Here is an 18,130-nt window from a genome sequence, read left to right on the forward strand (position 1 = left end):
TCTTTTTAAAAACCTTTGGGGGCCATACCCTGCAGTGCTCGGGTGTTATTCCTGGCTCTGAGCTCAGGAACTGCTCTAGGGGGTTGGGCAGGTGTGTGGGGGGCACCATATGGGTTGCTGGGATCAAACCTGGGTCAGCCGTGTGCAAGGCCAGCGCCCCCCACTGTCTCTCCAACCCTGGGTGTGGCCCCTTTAAAAGCGGCAGTTGGGAGATTGGGCCAGAGACCTGGTACCAGGTTAAGGCGCTTTTGCCTTGCGTCGAGTTGACCCATTGGATCCCTGGCACCACGCACGGTCCCCTGAGCCCTGCCAGGAGGCGGGTCAGCCTCTGAGCACTGTGGCAGTGACCCCAAAGCCAAACCCTAAACCCAAACCGAGCGCCAGGCAGGCAGGCTGTGTTTTGGTGGCACTAGGCGCCAAGGGAGACGGGATGTCTTTGCTCAGTCGCAGCCTGGCCGCGTCGCCCGTGGTGGCTGTTTTCTGACTGATCAGTCGTCCTCACTCCGGAAAAGGCCTTTCTGTGTCAGGGAAATCGGCTTTTGTTTTGTGTGTTCCAGCCATCTGCGGGGGCTGCTGAGATGGGCTTTGTTTCTTTGGTGCTCGTGGTCACACACACACAAACACACGCACACCCACGCATACATCATGTGTTCAGTTGTGGTCACACAAGCAACCCTCCGCTGCCATCCAGAGCGCCCCTGACCAGCCCCGGGTCAGAAGCCTCAGCCTCCACCTCCCGGGGTGGGGTGTGTGTGTGTGGGGGGGGGGGTGCTCTACCATCAAGGCCCGGACCTGGGCTTTCGTGTTTGTGTTTCCGCTGTCTTGGTTTCCTGGGCCACACCTGGCAATGCCCATGGCGTCAGTCCGGTGGTGCTCAAAGGACCGTTCCAAGCTGGGCCTTGAACTTGACCTGCGTGCTGGGCCTGCCCTCCAGCCTTCTGAACCCTCTCTCCAGCCCCTGCCGAGGCTTATTTTAAGTTTACCAGTTTGGTTGTTGTTATTTTCTGACTCTCTGGCCTCTCGTAGTCCCTTCAGAAGTTTTCATCTGTGAGTGGCAGAATGCACTAATGTCTCCTTCCTGGCTTCTAGGAATAAAACTGTTGGCATGACCCTCCCGTGCCCTGGGAGGGGGGTTGGGGAGGGTCGTCACCAGTGCCAGAATTCAAATGAGGCTCCTAGTAGACAGTCCCCCCCGCCGCCCAGGGCCGAGGCCTGGCTTCCTTCGTCTCTCTCAGTGACAGAAGTCACGAGCGAGCAGCTCTCCTTCCACTGTCTCCTTTTCCGCTTTGAAAAAATAAGTTTTGAAATTATAAGATGAACTTGGAGTTTTTTGGTTTTTTTTTTTGTTTTTTGGGTCACACCCGGCGATGCACAGGGGTTACTCCTGGCTCTGCACTCAGGAATTACTCCTGGCGGTGCTCAGGGGACCCTATGGGATGCTGGGATTCGAACCCAGGTTGGCCGCGTGCAAAGGCAAACACCCTCCCCGCTGTGCTATCGCTCCAGCCCCAAACTTGGAGTTCTTAAGCTAACCCAACACAGGGGCTGCAGAGGTAGGACAGCGGGTAAAGCACTTGCCCTGCATGTCCCTGGCCTGGGTTAGGTCCCTGGCACCTCATGTGGTCCCCTGAGCGGGTCCCCGAGTGCAGAGCCAGGCGTGATCCCTAAGTACTGCCAGGTGTGTTCCCTCCGCCAAATAAATAAATAAATAAACAAATAACCCAGAACACAGAGTGACTCTAGCCCAGAAAGGCCCTCCTCACACCAGCACTCACTTTCTTCCTGCTGGGAGTGGACACTGCCGCTCCCACTGCCCGTGACCAGGCCCGCGTCCGTCCCAGGAGCTGCCCCTGCACGGGCCGCTGTGTGAGCACAGGCCGCTGACTCGCGCTCTCTGTTCTGCAGTGCCCTTGTCTGCGGGGTGGCGTGGTCCTTTCTACCTCGGGTGCATGGAACCGGCCTCAGAAAGTGTCGCCGGCGGTGCCCACCCTTGGATTCCCCCCTTCTTTGGGGAGTCCGGCTCCCCTGCCCCCCCACCCCCGCCCCGGACCCAGCAGTCCGGGGTCCTGAGCCGCCAGAGCGGACACGCGGGCTTCCGGCGAGCGCCCCGCGAGGGGAGCGGGCGCGCAGGGCGCCGAGGTCCCCGGCCCGTCCGGCCCGGCCCGGCCCGGCCGCAGAACGGGTCTCCTGACTCATTACATCACTGGCCACCCCGCGGGGCTGGACCGCGGCGGGCCGCGCTCGGGCCGCCGGCGTCGCCCCGTGTGCCCGGCAGGGGGCGCGCGCGGCGCGGTCCTGCCCGTGACGGCCCTGCAGCAGCCGGTGGGGGAGGGCGGGCGCTGCCCGCTGCCCGCTGCCCGCTGCCCGCCGCCCGCTGCCCGCCGCCCGCCGCCCGCCGCCCGCCGAGGGACCCCCGGCGTCCGGGTCCGGGTCCGGGCCCCGCGCCCGCGCGTGCCCCGGCGCGACCCTCCCCGGGGTGCCGAGGGCGCCCTGCGCGGCGCGGCCCGGCTGCGGCACCCGCGGGCCTGCGCCCGGGTCCGAGTCGCCGGGTCCGAGGCCGCTGCCCGCCCGGGGGGCGCCGCGCCCGACGCTGCCTCCCCGCCCCCGGCGCGCGCGCCCCTCCGCGGGGAGACTGAGGCAGGCGGGCGCGGGGCGGGCCCCCGGCGCGCTGCAGGCGGAGCCGCGAGGTAGGAGGGGGCCGGGGCTGGCGGGTGCGGGGCGGGCGTCTGCGGGCGGGGGTGGCTGGGAAGGGCGGGGGGCGGGGAGCCGGGCCCGGGGTCCCCGCGGGAGCGCCCCTCCCCCGCCCGCCTGCCCGCGCCCCCGGGGAGCGCCTCGGGCCGTGCGCGCAGGGGCCGGGGCCGCGGGGCCCGGGGCAGCGCAGGGATCCGCTAGGGTGGCCCCGAGGGGCCCCTGGAACCCGGCTCGGCCCTGACCCCCCTGGTGACCTTGGGCAGCCCCTCCCCCACCAGCACGTGTGTTCGGGATGGTTCTGGGTCCGAGGGGGGGGGTCCCCTGGATGCTGGACCAGGCTTAGGGGAGGCTGCTTGGAGCTGGGAGCAGGAACCCAGGGGGCGGAGGGTCCCTTTCCCGCCCTCACCTGGGGGGGACCTCCCCTTGCAGGGCTCCTGCTGGGGAACCCCTGCATGCCCGTGCTGGCCACCCATGGGCCGTGAGGGGCAGGCCCAGCTGACAGACGCCCCCGCGGGGGAGACCCCCACCCGCCTCTCAAGGTCTCTGCCTGTGGGCAGGTGCCCTTTAAATCCGGCAGCTCCCCTGTCTCGGCAGATGTGTTCCTGGAGCAGAGCGAGCAGAAAGATGACAAAAGTGTCCCCTCCCCCGTGTCCAGGAGGGGAAGCTCCACTGTCAGCTGGGCTCTGGGCATGCTCCGAGTGGGCAGGGAGGGACAGGGAGGGACGCGCACTCCGGCCACGGGCTGAGCTGGGCACTCGGGGGTCACTGCTCTGAGGCCGTCCCCACGGGCCAGCCCCGCCCCCCGCCCCAGCCACTCCAAACCCAGCGACACCGGAGTACCTGGTCCCCTCCCTGAGCCCAGCCTCGTGCCACTCCAGGGGGCTGGCCAGGTGGGTGCCTCTCAGGAGCAGCCGAAGGGGGGAGGAGGCGGGAGGGGAGACAGCCCCCTCCCCGAGGCAGGAACAGGCAAGGATGGGGGGGTCTCAGGGTGAGCCTCAGGACCCGCCCCTGAGCAGCTCGACTGAAGGGAACTTCCCCGGGGCAGCCCTGTTGGAGATGGGGAAACCGAGGCAGAGAGGCTGCACTATCTGTCAGCGATGGTCTCTCAGTCCCCTGCTCCCCACAGCCCGGCCAGCCTTGGGGATGCTCAGGGGAAGGAACTGTGCTCATGTCCACAGTGGAGGGACAGGGGGGCAGGTCCTCGGCAGGGATCCTGCACCCGTGGCCACTCTCCATGCAGGCCCCCAGGCTGCCCTTCCCACCCCTGGCCTGCGGGCCCCAGGGCACCCCCTATGGGGGGTCAGGTCCCACCGCTGCCCAGGGGGAGAGCCGAGGCTGGTACGGGACCCTTGTGTCCCCCGCACTGTGGAGGGCGGCGAGCAGGGGCCTGAGTGTCCAGCCCGAGGACAGAGCCCCCCACACCGGCTCTGAGTCTGAGGCCGGATCTCTCGGCGTCCCAAGTCTTCCAGCACTCAGGGCAGCGGGTGGGCTGGCGGAAGGCCCACCCCTTTGCTCGGACCCTGTGTCCCCGGGCCCCCACGGCCCCCTTGCTCTGTTACTCCAGGGCCCGCTGCCCCCTCACTGGAGCCCCCTCCCCCTGTCCTGGCTTCCGCACGGTCGATGCCAGCCCACTCGCTCAGCAGACCGCGGGTGGGCCGACCACTGCCCTGGAAACGCCGTCTTCACCTGGCGTCTTCACCTGCCACTCGGGGCTCCGTGCCTGTCACCCCAAACCCTCACCCGGCCCTCATAGGCAGCAGAGGTCGCTGGAGCCAGGGCACAGCTGGGAGGGCGCTTTGCAGGGGGCAGTCCCCGGGATCCCACAGGGTCCCCCGCGTCCACCAGGAAGGATCCCAGAGCACAGAGCCAGGAGTAAGCCCTGAGCACGGCCAGGCACGGTTTCCCCACACCAAAAAACAGAGAGAAAAATTGCAAAGGCCTCCTAAGGGTCGAGAAGCATCCCGCCCGTTGCAAGCCTGCCGTTCTCCCGTCCCCGCCCCCGCCCAGCCAGCCCCCGATTCCTTGTTGGTGGCCCAGAGACCCCCGCGGTCTGCCGCCTTGCCTGCCTGGAGGTCCCCGAGGCATTCCCCCGGCTGGGGGCCAGGGCCAGGGAGCAGAGGCCAGGCCTACGCCTCCACACGTCACCGGGGCTAGTGAGGCCTTGCAGCGGACACCGGGGCCCGTCCCCGCCTTGTCCGTTGCTGGGGGTCGCCCTCTCTTCCCCAGGACATTTGAGCAGGACGCGACCAAGGCCTCGGTGCTCGTGGAAGTGCGCCCGAAGGAGAACCGAGTGCAGGAGTGGCGAGGGAGAGGGAGAGAGCCCGACTCCTCCCTGGGCCCACATCGCTGTAGGACGCCCAGAGCTCAGGAGTATGTTTTGTTTTTTTGTTTTTGTTTTTGGGTCACACCCAGCGATGCACAGGGGTTACTCCTGGCTCTGCACTCAGGAATTATCCCTGGCGGTGCTCAGGGGACCATATGGGATGCTGGGATTGGAACCCAGGTCGGCCACGTGCAAGGCAAACGCCCTACCCACTGTGCTATCGCTCCAGCCCCATTTGTTTTTTTTTTAAGTGATCATCTCAGGGGCTGGGGAGAGCTCCCGGGATGCTAATAAGATGTGAAGATGAGAAGAATGCTCTGAGTCAGGGTGTTTTAATAAAGCCGGTGCCCGGGGAGGCGGGTAGGAGTGTTTCATCATTCAGCTCGCCCAGATGCCCAGGGGACCAGGCTGTGGGCTCGGCCAGGGGCTTGAGGACACGGTGCTAACAGGAAGCGGGAAGCAAATTCAGGAGCCAGGTGGGGGTGGGGGAGGGGGAGGGGCGTGCAGACTTGAACCTGGGCGGCCGGGTTGTCTATCGGGAGTTAGGCCCTATGTGACCTCGGCCAAGTCCTGTTCCCCCGCCCCCCCCCGCCCCCCGATGACCTGGAGGGGTTGGGAGGAGGCAGAAAGCTGAGAGTCCCTGGGAGGAGGCTAGGGAGTGGCGGGCAGCACCCAGCAGGCTCCACGCAGGGGGGGGGCGAGAATTACTCCTGGTGGTGCTCAGGGGACCCTATGGGATTGCTGGGAATCGAACCCGGGTTGGCCGCATGCAAGGCAAACGCCCTACCTGCTGTGCTATCACCCCAGCCCCGATTCTTTTTTATTTATTTATTTATTTTGCTTTTTGCATTCGACCCTGGTGATGCACAGGGGTCACTCCTGGCTCTGCACTCAGGAGTTACTCCCCATGGTGCTCGGGGACCCTATGGGATGCTGGGGATCAAACCCAGGTCGGTCGGCCGCGTGCAGAGCAAATGCCCTCCCCGCTGTGCTCTCATGCAGCCCCTGGACAGTCATTCTCAGTGGGGTCAGCCTGGTGGCCCCTTTGCAGCTCCTCCTCTGGGTTCACGGAAGCCGCCCTGTGTCTTTCGGGCCTCAGGGTGTAAGGAGAAGGTGTGGCCTCTTCCTCCTGCCCCCCCGCCCATCTGGGTTCCGGGGGTGCCGGGGACAGTGTGGCCCTGGGGAGTGTCATTCTCCTCAGCAAGGGGACCTGCAGCGAAGAGGCAGGCGTGTCCAGGAGGGACTGGGACGGCTGCTGCTGACACACAGTAAGCCCAGACAGGGATGGCCAGGGGTGAACCTGAGCTGGGCCCTGCTCGCTTCTCACATGCTGTGCAACTCTGGAAAAGTCCCTTCCCTCTCTGATCCCTCCTGTCTGTTAAGTGAGAAAACAGGATCTGATTGCCCTGCTCAGGGTGTCCATCCTGTGGAAGCTGCGATGCCAGGATGGCCACACTCGTGGTCGGGGAGAGCCGGTGGGCCCAAGTTTTGGTGAGGTGCCCCCCCCTCGGGGGTCCCAAACAGCAGAGGCGAGGTGCTGGGGCATGCGTGGGGCAGAGGTAGGGATCCACCGCAGCCTCCTCAGCCCAGGCATGCGGTGCCCACCTCCACACCCTCCCCTCCCCCTGCAGTGCCCACCTCCACACCCTCCCCTCCCCCCGCAGTGCCCACCTCCGCACCCTCCTCTCCCCCTGCAGTGCCCACCTCCACCCTGTCCTCCTCGTACAGTGCTCACATCCACCCTGCCCGCCCCATGCAGTGCCCACCTCCACCCTTCCTGCCCCCTGCAGTGCCCACCTCTACCCCATGCAGTGCCCCCCACCACCGTGCCCTCCCAAGCCCTGGGCTTGGTTTCTCATGCCCCTGGTTGTCCTTGTCACAGGCCGTGTGTCCACGTTGTGTCCTGGCCACTTTGCTTCTCAGGCGGCCGTGGTGGACACGGGTGCTGTTCTGCCCCCGCAGGGTCCGGTGTGCAGGGCAGAGCTTGTGTGGGCCTCCTGGGCTGGGCTGTAACATGCGTGGTGCGAGGAGGCGGGTGCGAGGTGCAGCGCTGGGCTGGCTGCCCGGCTCCCAAGTCCCCTTTGCCTCCCCCGTGGGCGTGTGGTGGTTTTCCCTGTGGCTGTGATCTGCAGACCCCCCACTCCTGAGGCCCGTGTGTTCGTGCATGTGTGTTCCTGTATGTGTGTGCATATGAGTGTGCGTGCATGTGTGTGTGTGCATGTGTGTGGGTGGAAGTGTGAACATGTGTGTGAGCCTGTGTGTGCATGTATGAGTGTGAGCATGTCTGCCCGTGTGTGCGTGTGTGTGCCCCTGATGGTCCACCCCAGCCTCCCTGTGAGGGCCACAGAGATGGTGCAGACGGGCCCCGGGCCAGTGCGTGCGTGTTGAGACCCTTCGCCCCTGCAGGGTGGGGGGTGAGCGACCGTCTTCACTTCCGGGTTCTTGATCAGGCTGATCTTGCACTGTGACTGTTGGGTGACGCGGCGGCCCCCGTGCCGGGGTCGGACCCGGCTCCCCTGGCCTCACCTTCACTCTGAAGCCGTCGGAATCCCCCGCCCTCCGGCCTGTTTCCTCCCTTCCCGGCCGCCTTTCCCTCGGGCTTGTCGTTTATGTGTGGTGTGAGGTCGCTCGCAGTCCTTCCCGCACCGCCCGCACCCCATGGTGCGCGTGTGTCCTTCCCGTGTCCCTGCGCCGCCTGCCCCTCGAGTCCGTCCGTCCGTCTGTCCGTCCGTCCGTCCGTGGTCTGTGGCTTTCCCAGCAGGCAGGACCCCGGGTCCCGCGGGCTCTGGACTGGCCGCCCCAGAGGACAGGGCTCAGGGACAGTCCCTGAGGCCAGGGCCCAGCCCTCCCCCACCCGGTCAGCTGCTGTTCCTGCCAAACAGGTCTGTGGGGCTGTGCGGTCACGTGGTCACGGTGCGGCCTGGCTCTGCTGGCCGTGGGGCAGTGGCTCAGGCCGGGACCCCGCACTGGCCACGGCCACGCCCGGAGAGGTGCAGGAGCCCCTCAGCCCTCGGCCGAGCCAGGTAAGGGAGGGCCCGGCTGGGCCCCGGCTGTGGCCCCGGCCCCGGGCACCTCTGTGTGGGCGTTAGTGACCGTCCGCGCTGCGGGCCACTCGGAGCAGAGCTCAGGGGACGGGTGGCGGCGGGGCTGGGCCCGGGCCTCCCTCATGCAGCCCGGAGCAGCCGCTGGGCGCATTGGGCTCCGTCTGGGCCTGGGGCAGCCCAGAGCCGAGGACAGGGTTTGGGGGGAGGCAGGAAAGAAGCAAGGCCTGGGCAGTGCTGCGGGCGGGCGCGCACACACACTCACAAACTCACACTGACACACAATCACACACACTGACACACACACACAATCACACACACAGACACGCACTGACACCAGACATAGACTCACACACATACACATTCACAAACTCACACACTGACACACTAACATACTGACACACGCTCACACTGACACACACTGACTTATACACTGACACACACTGACACCAAACACACATACCGACACACACAGATACACACAGACACACACACACTTACACAGACTCACACAGACACAAATACACATACTGACACGCACTGACACACACTGACACCCACACAGACACATTTGTGTACACACACACTGACACACACACTGACACACTTACATTCCCACACACTGACACAATCAGACACATTCACACTGTCACACACTACACTATCACACACTCACATATGCCGTAACAAACATTTACTCACACACACTCATAACACTCTCACACATATACTCTAACACACACATTCACGCATTCCCTCACACACTCTGAGACACATTCACTCACACACTGACACACAATCACATTCACACACATATACGTTAACACACATTCACTCACATACACTCACACACACGTCACGCATATCACACACTCACTCCCATGCACACACACTAGCACACACATGTGCACTCGCACACACGCATGTGTACTCTGACACAGTCTCACCGTCATACATCATCACTCCCGCACCCCCACTAGGCGCCAGCCTGCGCCTCTCCCAGGGCACCTGCCACCACCTGCTGGCTCCACCCCTGACCTTTTCTGCCGCCCTGGCAGGTAGCGGCCTCCAGCTCCCAGGGGGCCACGGGCTGCAGGAGGGGCCGGAGGGTGGGCTCAAGCTTCAGGCGCCCCCCCTGGATGCCCCCTGTTCCCCACCCCCCTCCCCCCACCCCGGACACCCCCTCTCCCCACCCCCTCCCCCCACCCCGGACACCCCCTCTTCCCACCCCCTCCCCCCCACCCTGGACGCTCCTCTGTCCCCCTCCCCCTCCCCTGGACATTCCCTCTCCCCACCCTGGACGCCCCTCTGTCCCCCTCCCCCCACCCTGGACATTCCCTCTCCCCACCCTGGACACCCCTCTGTCCCCCTCCCCCCACCCTGGACATTCCCTCTCCCCACCCTGGACGCCCCTCTGTCCCCCTCCCCCCACCCTGGACATTCCCTCTCCCCACCCTGGACGCCCCTCTGTCCCCCTCCCCCCACCCTGGACATTCCCTCTCCCCACCCTGGACGCCCCTCTGTCCCCCTCCCCCCACCCTGGACATTCCCTCTCCCCACCCTGGACGCCCCTCTGTCCCCCTCCCCCCACCCTGGACATTCCCTCTCCCCACCCTGGACGCCCCTCTGTCCCCCTCCCCCCACCCTGGACATTCCCTCTCCCCACCCTGGACGCCCCTCTGTCCCCCTCCCCCCACCCTGGACATTCCCTCTCCCCACCCTGGACGCCCCTCTGGCCCCCTCCCCCCACCCCGGACATTCCCTCTCCCCCACCCCCTCCCCCACCCTGGACGCCCCTCTGCCCCCCACCCTTCCCCCCACCCCGGACACCCCCTCCCCTCAGTCCCCCACTCCCTCCCCGTGCCCCCTTTATCCCCCCACCCCCTTCCCCCACCCTAGACCCCCCCTCTGTTTCCCAGCCCTCGGCCAGCTTGAACCCGGGTGCTCAGACTCAGCCTCTGCTTGCTGGGAAGGTCGTCCCCGCATCCCTCGTCCCCTCCGTCCTCTGAGACTTGAGCTCTGGACCGTCGCTTGCTTCCTGTGCCTCCCCCTACCCCTTGGTTTCTGTGGACTTCCTGTTCGGCCACGGAGCCGGGTTCTGGAGCCCCCAGCCCAGCATCAAAGGGCGTTTGGGTGCCCTGGTCAGAGTGGTGAGACTGTGCGCGCGTGCGCGGCTGTGTGTGTGTGTGTGTGTGTGTGTGTGTGCGCTTGCTTGCTTGCTTGCTTGCTTGCTTGCTTATATAGACACACTTGACCCTTGGGCAGCTGCAGTGTGGCCCGTCCACCCCCGGGTCAGAAATCTGAGTCTCCTTTGATTGCCCTGGAGTCTGAGTGCCTCCAGCAGTTCATGAACAGCCCGTCCCGTCCTGCAGACGCCACGCGTATGACACTCTTCCTTCTTTCCTCATTCACTGTTCTCTTTGGGCGTGGGGGTGGGGACCCACATCTGGGCAGTGCTCAGGGCCGCTTATCCCAGCCCAGCGCCCTCGGCGGTCTCAGCGGGCGCTTCGAGGCCTGGGATCCAGCCGGGTCTGTTCGGGCGGCGCCTACCTCTGTCCTGCTGAGCTCTCGCCGGGCCCCGGGCCCTTGACTCTGACAGTAGGGTAAGCGGGAGAAACGCAGAGGTCACCGAGAGGCACACGGGAAGAATATCGTTAGGTTGCGACGAATGGCAGGGCCTGTGCTGCCCACGGTCTCTCTCTCCATCCTGCGACTTCCCCAGGGCCGAGACCCCCTCGCCGGCCCCTGGCCGTCCTCTAGGAGATGCACATTCCTGTGGCCACTGGCACCAGACTCCCCGCGTCAGCGGCCCAGGGAGGCCGCCGCCTGGCACGGGGCAGGCGGGGGTTTGTTGACCGTGGACTGAGCCGCGGAGAACGGAGCCTCTGTGTCCGGCCAGGGCCCGGCTGGAGACCCCTCCCACCGCCCCGGCAGCCGCTCTGGGGCTGGGGACAGGGCTAGGCCAGCCCGTGGCCAGCTGGCGTGGGTGACCTTAAGCCAGCCTCGGGCTTCTCTGGCATCCCGACTCGCCTCGGTTGCCCAGGGCAAGCGGTGGCCTCGGTGAAGGGACCAAGGGTCAGTCTCCGTGAGGCCCCAGGCCAGCCTCCTGGATGGGAGCCTGTGTGAGGGCCCGGGGTCCCACGGCCTTCCCCCCACAGCTCCGGGGGTCCTCCGTGCAATCCCCGTTGTTTTCTCGGCGGCTCCGGCTTGTTTTGTGGGCCACAGCTGGCGGCGTTCAGGAATCCCCCCTGGCGGTGCTGGGGGACCTGATGGGACGGCCGGGGATCGCACCCAGGTCGGCCTCCTGCCAGGAAAACGCCCTCCCTGCAGCCCGCATGGCCCTGTGTCATCCCCCCCCAGGGTCCGAGAGGGGCGAGCTGCAAGTGGCTGCAGGTGGCCGCCTGTCCCGCACACGTGTCTTCCGGGTAGGCCTTGCTTGTCGGAGGAAGAGCAAGAGCCGCTGTGGGCCTTCAGAGGACACCGGGGCCCCAGGGCAGAGCCCGTCCTGAGCCCTGCACGGGGGTCCAGGCTGCACACCACCGAGAGGTTCGGGCAGAGAAGCCGCCCCTTTGTCAGGCTGCCGGCCGCCAGGAGAGGGCGCCGTCTCTTTTCCCGCTCCCACGCCGCTGGGAACGGTGCCGGGCTGGGATCCCCTCCCCCTCCCCTCGGATCCTCCCGTCCTTGGTCCTGGGGCAGGCCCCGCTGGCTGACGTCCGTGTAGCCCTGCGTGCGAGCCGCTGAGTCCGCGCAGCCCGGGGGCACACTGAGGGCTCTGGCTCTCCCTCTCCACCCCTGCGCAGCCGTCAGCTGGGCCGTCCCCTGCCCGTGCTCGTGGGGGGCGTGTGTGTGTGGGGGGGTGACCTCTGTGCCTGGCCCCTCTGAAAGCATGACCCAGCCCTGGGAACCTGAGCCGTGCTGGTCACCCGCGGTTCATTCGGTGGACGTGACCCTTCCCCGCCCATAGCCCTCCCTGCTCCAGCCTGGGCGAGGAGTTACTCACCGGCCGGCCGGGCCTGGGCGAGGAGGTGGGGCTCGGTGAGGCAGGTGAAGCAGAGGCATGTGCAGAGGCCCGGGGGCAGGAGCCAGCTTGCCGCGCGCACGCAGGGCCAGGGCCGGGCAGGGTCTGGAAGCTCGTCAGTGAAGAGCTGGGCTGGGGCTACCTCGTTTTGGGTTGTGCAGTGCCGGGGCCACACCCGGAGGTGTCAGGGGCCACACCCGGAGGTGTCAGGGGCCACCCCTGGAGGTGTCAGGGGCCACCCCTGGTGATGCTCGGGGAGCATGTCTGGTGTCAGGGGTTGGAGCGGGGGTTGGAAGGGTTGTGCTGTGTCTCCCGTGAGGATTCGGGGAGTGTCGGTGGGAGCCTGACCCCTTGCCCCTGGCCCCTGACCCCTGGCCTCTGGCCCTGCAGCCGGCCCCGCCGGGCACCTGCCCAGGCGGTCCAGGGCTCCCAGGGCTAGACTGCAGTTCTCCAACCTGCCGACAGGTGGCGCCTGCCTTCCAGCCCTGGGGCCCGGCGCCCTCTGGCCCGGTCGTGCTCCCCGCTGCCCCTCACCCACACCCCCACCAGCTCCGGGACTGCTGACTCTGCGGCTCCAGCCCCCAGCTGCCACACCCCGTCTTTCGTGCCTTTGGAGCCCGGCTCTCCCAGGTGGCCCCGCCGACTTTTGAAGCCAATCTAAATTTGCCCGCAAGCCCGGCCCGGGGACAGCTGGGGGAGCCCCCACTTGACCTGGGGTAAGAGCTTGGAGGCTGGGGTCCCTGGGCCAGTGGAGTGTCGCCAGAGACACCCCAGCTCCCCAGGAGGGAAGACAGCCTGGGGGCCGTCGGAGCTGCAGTCCCTCCCCGCCCCCGCCCCGGGGGCCGGAGCTCAGGGCAGCCAGACTGTGGGGGCCCCCCAGGCCCCGAGTCTGTGGGCGAGCGTACGTCTCAGACCCACAGTCTGGTCCTTCGCAGCATCCGTCCGTGCATTCAGCGTGACCTGTGCCCCCTCTGTGACTGGGACCGTGACCGAGCCGTGTGAGCACTGCCAGGGAGCACCCCCATAGAAGCCTGGCTACCAAATCGCACGTGGTCACTAAGGGAGGAAGTGGCTGGAGCCTTGTCGAGAGCAAGAGGGAGTTTTCTGGAAGGCAGCGGCCGTCCCCAGGTAAGGGCCTGCAGCAGGGCCCTCCTGAAGGCCTTCTCGGAGGTGGTGTCCCGGGGCAGAGGTGCCCGGAGGTCCAAGGGCGCACCCTGCCATTCCCGTTCCCCGAGGTGCATTAAATGTGGGTTACCCTTGACCAGGGTAGTAATTACTCCAGGGTTGGCTGACGTGTCGGACAAATTGTTGCGTGCCTGTAATTACAAATCACATTTCCAGCACTGCAGGGGGTTCCAAACCTCGGCACGGCGGCTAAGAGCACATCAGTTACAGCCGTGTATGGAAATTGGCAGAGGCCAGAGCTACCCGGGGCTCGGTCTGTCTCAGGGTGGTGGGTGCTCCGTGAGGCTCGGGGCTCCTCTGGTGTCCAGGGGGTCCAGTCCTCTCACTGCCCAGGTCGGCTCAGATGGTCCGAGAGTCGTCCCCGATGCCAAGGCCTGCCCGCTGGGGTCCGCAGCGGCCTCGGTGCTCAGTGCGGGCCTCCCAGCCGCCGCTCGGGCCTTGTCCTGAGAGGGGACGACGGGTGTGGTGCAGGGACCCAGGCGGGCCCCACCCCCCCTGGGATGAGCTTTGGGTCAGGGTGGGCAAAGGCACTTGTGGGGGTCTGTGAGCTCAGGGTCTCTCTGAGCAGAGCCTTTGCTGGCGGCCTGGCAGCATCCAGGAAGCCTGGTGGCCCCGGGACAAAACTCACACAGTCTGGGGCCAGGAAGACGGTCCAGAGACCGTTCATCAGAGATGAATCTTAGTACCACGTACGGTCCCCACCAGGAGTGAGTCCTGAGCACAGAGCCAGGAGGAAGCCCCGAGCACTGCCAGGCACGGCCCAGAATCCCTGAAGAAAGGAAGGAGAAAGAGAGAGGGAGGGAGAGGGAGAGAGGGGAGAGAGAAGGAGAGGGAGGGAGAGAGAAAGAGAGAGAGAGAGAGAGAGAGAGAGAGAGAGAGATGGATTTTGTGTGTCAGTTCGTGATAAGGATCCATGTCAGTGGCTGGGGACCGACCTCTAGGAGGACACAATGAAACTGGGCTTATTTGTGATGTCATTGCACCCTCTGCCTCATCCACAGACTCCTATGAGGCCCTCAAAGCCCTGCCTGAATGACCCTTCCTGGGGCAGTTTCTGATGCCCAGAAACTGTCAGGGCAGCCGTGTCTCCCACAGAGGCCTCGGCCGTCAGAGTGGGCCGTAAGACGTGCAAGACGAGTGACAATAAACAGAAAGGTGGACTGGCCAGGGAGAGAGGTCGTTCACAGTCAAGGACACGAAGACAGGCCAGAGAGACAGTCCAGTGGGAAGACGGCTGCCTCACTCAGGCCAACCTGGGTTCAATCCCCGGCACCCTGCAGGGCCCCCCAAGCACCACCAGGATTGATCCCTGAGCACAGAGCCGGAGTTAGCTCTGGGCACTGTCGGGTGGGGCCCCAATAACAAAAGCAGGCGACTAAGGCCCACAGGTCCGAGAGCGCTGAGCGGGCCAGAGCTTAGATGCGGGTCGCCTGCAGGAGCCTCAGGGTCCACCCCAGGGTGCATGGTCCCCTGAGCACCCTCAGGAGCAAGCCCTGTGCACCGAATGAGGAGTGGCCCCGAGTGGGGGAAAAAAAAAAAAAAAGGAACTAGGATTCAGAAGGTTCTGTGATTTGTCCAGAATGTCAGAATTCTGCCCCACCTAGTGATTTCGCTGGCACAGTGACTTTCTGTGCCTCTCTCTCGGCTGGAACTTTTTTCACTCACGTCACGAGCCTCTGAATTATTAATCTGCGAGGCAGTTGTTAACTGAGCAGAAGCAGGAGGCGGGCTTTGCAGGAAGGGAAAACAGAGCGAGCATTAACAGGCATTCCGTCCTCTGGCGATCCAAGTGCTCACAGGGAAACTCAAGCCTCGGCTTCTAAATCCCTGCCACGCCGGCGTCGCCAGCACCGTCCTGGCAGGCGGCGAGGCCCAGGGGCCTGGAGAAGTGCCTGGAATTCTTGGAGAATCCGGGTCTGAGGCTGCTGGAGCCCGGGCCTGGAATGTGCGGGCGCTGGGGTGGGAATTCTCCGGGTTCCAGTTATGACGGCCTATTTTTAGAGGTACACGCTGGGAGGTTTCCACCTACACCCCCACACCCTCACCCGGGCTGGACTGTTTGAAGATTTCCCCTCCAAACTCCCCCGCCCCCAGCCAAGGTGTAGAGTGTTTTGATTTGGGGTTGTTTTTGTGCTTTTTTTTGCGGGGGGGTCTCCTGGGGGGCACACCCAGCGCTGCTCAGGGCTTACTCCCGGCTTGGGCATCATTCCTGGTAGGAGCTCAGGGGAACCCCCTGGGGTGCCAGGGATCAAACCCTGGTTGGCCATGTGTAAGGCAAGTGCCCTCCCTGCTGCCCTGGCGCTCCGGGTCCCTAAGGTGACGGACATGCATGCAGCCTTTGAGCAGCGCAACCCAGCGGCCTTCTAGAACCCTCCGCAGGTGCTTCTGTGCATCTGGAATCTGGCTGCTCTGGCGAACGTCTCGTGTACCTCACTTTGGTTTTGGTTTGCATTTTCCCGATGACTCGGGCTGTGGAGCGCTTCCCCCGTGCTTGTTAGTCACTTGGATATTCTCTGGAGAAGCCTATTCCCAGCCTTTCCTGGGTCCTTTCGGAATGGCGAGGTCTGGCTTGTTATCGGTGAGTTGTACTGGTTCCTTAGTTTGGGGACGGAGTCCCCAGGGAGAGAGGATTTGTAGATACTTTCTTCCAGACTGTACTTAATTCCATCGAGGCACTGCCCGCAGTGTTCTGACGCGCAGCCCAGCGGTGACAACTCGAGAACTGAGGTCTGTGCACTCAGGAAGGGCTGGGGTGAGGGGTGAGGGGCGTGCTGCGGCTGGGGGGTGGGGGTTTGTAGGCGCATGCCATGTTGAGAACCCAACATGCTGGGCATGGCCTCTACCATTCATGCTATGTTCCTGGCCGTGTGTGTGTGTGTGTGTGTGTGTGTGTGTGTGTGTGTGTGTGTGCAGAGGTACACCCCAGCAGTGCTCAGGGCTTCCTCCTGGCTGCCCTCAGGGATCACTCCCGTGGGCTCCAGGGACCAGATGCAGTACTCCAGCCCTCTCCGTATTTATTTTTTTAATGTAGTGGTACTGCTATTTATTCAGCCATTGATTAGGCTGATTGAACTGGCCTTGAACTTCACGCTGTATTTTAACTTCGGTTTGGGGGACGGTGTCGGCTATGCTCAGGGCTCACTCCCATGTCTTTATTTATTGGGAGGGGGCCCACCGGCACCCCTGGTTGGCTGCGTACAAGGCGAACGCCCTCCCCGCTGTACTACTGCATGGGCCCTCCCTGCCTTTATTTCACTGTAACCCTGGTTTGGGGGGCACCCCGGGTGCTCTCAGGGCTCACTCCTTTGTCTTCCTCCTAAAGGACTGACGCCACGGGAATCAGGGGAGAAGTCTGTGGAGCTGGACACTGAGGGGTTCCCGGACCCTGGTCAGGAGCTGGCCTCTTGGGACTGGCCCTCCCTGGGCTCCAGGCGGGCCGCCCAGCCCTCTTCTCCTACCCCCCCAAGCCCACCCACTTGTGGGAAGTGCCCGTCGGCGGGCTCTTGGCGCTAGTCCCCCTCTCCGTCACAGATTTAAAGGGCACAGGCTGCCTGGGGGGCTTCCTGCCGCTTCCTGGCCCCGTGGACGGGCCAGCTGTCTGGCCCTCCGGGGAAGGCGGGCTCTGGACTCTGGGTGTCCGCCTACTGGCACCCCACAAATGCGGGCTCGGTCATTGCATGGGCCCTAAGGACAGCAACAAAGAAGTGAACATTTAAATGGAGAGCAGCCAGGCTGCTACCTGCGGAGCGGAGGAAGGGGCGGCGCGCCGAGTCAGCTGAGCCTCAGTTTCCCCCTCTGTGACCGGGAGGGAGCTCTAGAATGCTGCGGGCGTCGTCTGCAGCCGCTGGCGGGGCACGGGCGCGGCCTGTGGCCGAGGTGCGGCCGGCACTGCGGAGCACGGAGAGCCCCGTGCCCGGCTGCTGGCATCCCCGTTTCAGAGAGCGCGGCCGGGGTCGGCCGGGGCAGAGCTGCAGGCGGCTGCCGGGGGGCTGTGCGTGTGCACGGCGCGGGGAGACGTTTGGGGCTGGCGGAAGGGTCTGCGTTGCAGGGAGCGCGCCGACGTCCCAGAAAAGAGCCGCCGGATCTGGAGGGGGAGGGATGCAGCGGTGGGAGACTCCGGGCCCCGCGCCAGGTCCCCGGGACTCTGCTCGGCCCCGCCCCCGGCGCGTCTCCCCCACGCGGCCCGCGAGGCCCCGCCCCGGGAGCGGGCCCGCCCACCCGCGAGCGGGCCCGTCCCGCCCATCTGGCCCCGCCCACCCGCGAGCGGCTCCGCCCCGGGCCGGCCACCTGGCCCCGCCCACCCGGGAGCTGCCCGCCCCACCAGACCCCGCCCACCACACTTTGGCCCCGCCCACCCGCGGAGGCCCCGCCCCCTCCCGGGCCACATTCCTCCAGGCCGGCCTCACGCTGCGCCAAGCGGGCGGCGGCGGCGGAGGAGGAGGCCCAGGGGCGGCCTGGCTGGCCTGGGGCTCGGACTCGGGGCCAGGGCGGCGGCAGCCGGCGGGCCGTGGCCCGGGAGCCCGCCGTGGTCGCGTGGCGGGTGGTCACGTCTCCGGGCGGCCGGGCGTGGGCCCCGGGTTCCGGCCGCCGCGCGCGGCCGTCGGCGGCGCTGGGCCGGGCCTGGGTCCCGGGCGCTGGACCCCCGTCCGCGGCCGCCGAGGCCGCCATGTGGTGCCTGCACTGCAACTCGGAGCGGACCCAGTCCCTGCTGGAGCTGGAGCTTGACAGCGGGTAAGGACCCCGGGCGGGGCGGGGGGCGGGCGCTGCCCCCCCCGCGGGTGGGCCCGGGTGCCCGCTGCCCGCTGCCCGCCCCGAGCGCCCTGGCCCTCGGCCGGCCGGCGCCGTTTGCTGTCCCCCCGGCCGGGTTGGAGA

The 18,130-nt window shown here is 65.8% G+C and overlaps 1 protein-coding gene across 11 annotated transcripts in view; it reads left to right on the forward strand.

Moving 5' to 3' along the window:
* IQSEC1 (IQ motif and Sec7 domain ArfGEF 1) overlaps window positions 1–18,130 on the forward strand; it is a 201,654-nt gene that overhangs the window by 136,788 nt on the left and 46,736 nt on the right. Inside the window, exon 1 of one of the 11 annotated variants that reach the window (XM_055137210.1) lies at window positions 2,534–2,687. The exons of 8 other annotated variants lie outside the window; for them this stretch is intronic. Coding sequence is in view for 2 of the 3 variants with exons in the window: in XM_055137205.1 (XP_054993180.1) it covers window positions 17,925–17,989 (65 nt within the window). In the remaining variant the exon portion in view is untranslated. Of the gene's footprint in view, window positions 1–2,533; window positions 2,688–17,867; window positions 17,990–18,130 lie in introns of those variants that run through there. 2 more of the 11 variants (XM_055137205.1, XM_055137211.1) reach the window with 2 other exon arrangements.

Source organism: Sorex araneus, chromosome 4 (genome assembly GCF_027595985.1).
Source record: "Sorex araneus isolate mSorAra2 chromosome 4, mSorAra2.pri, whole genome shotgun sequence".
In the NCBI taxonomy this organism is placed as follows: domain Eukaryota; kingdom Metazoa; phylum Chordata; class Mammalia; order Eulipotyphla; family Soricidae; genus Sorex; species Sorex araneus.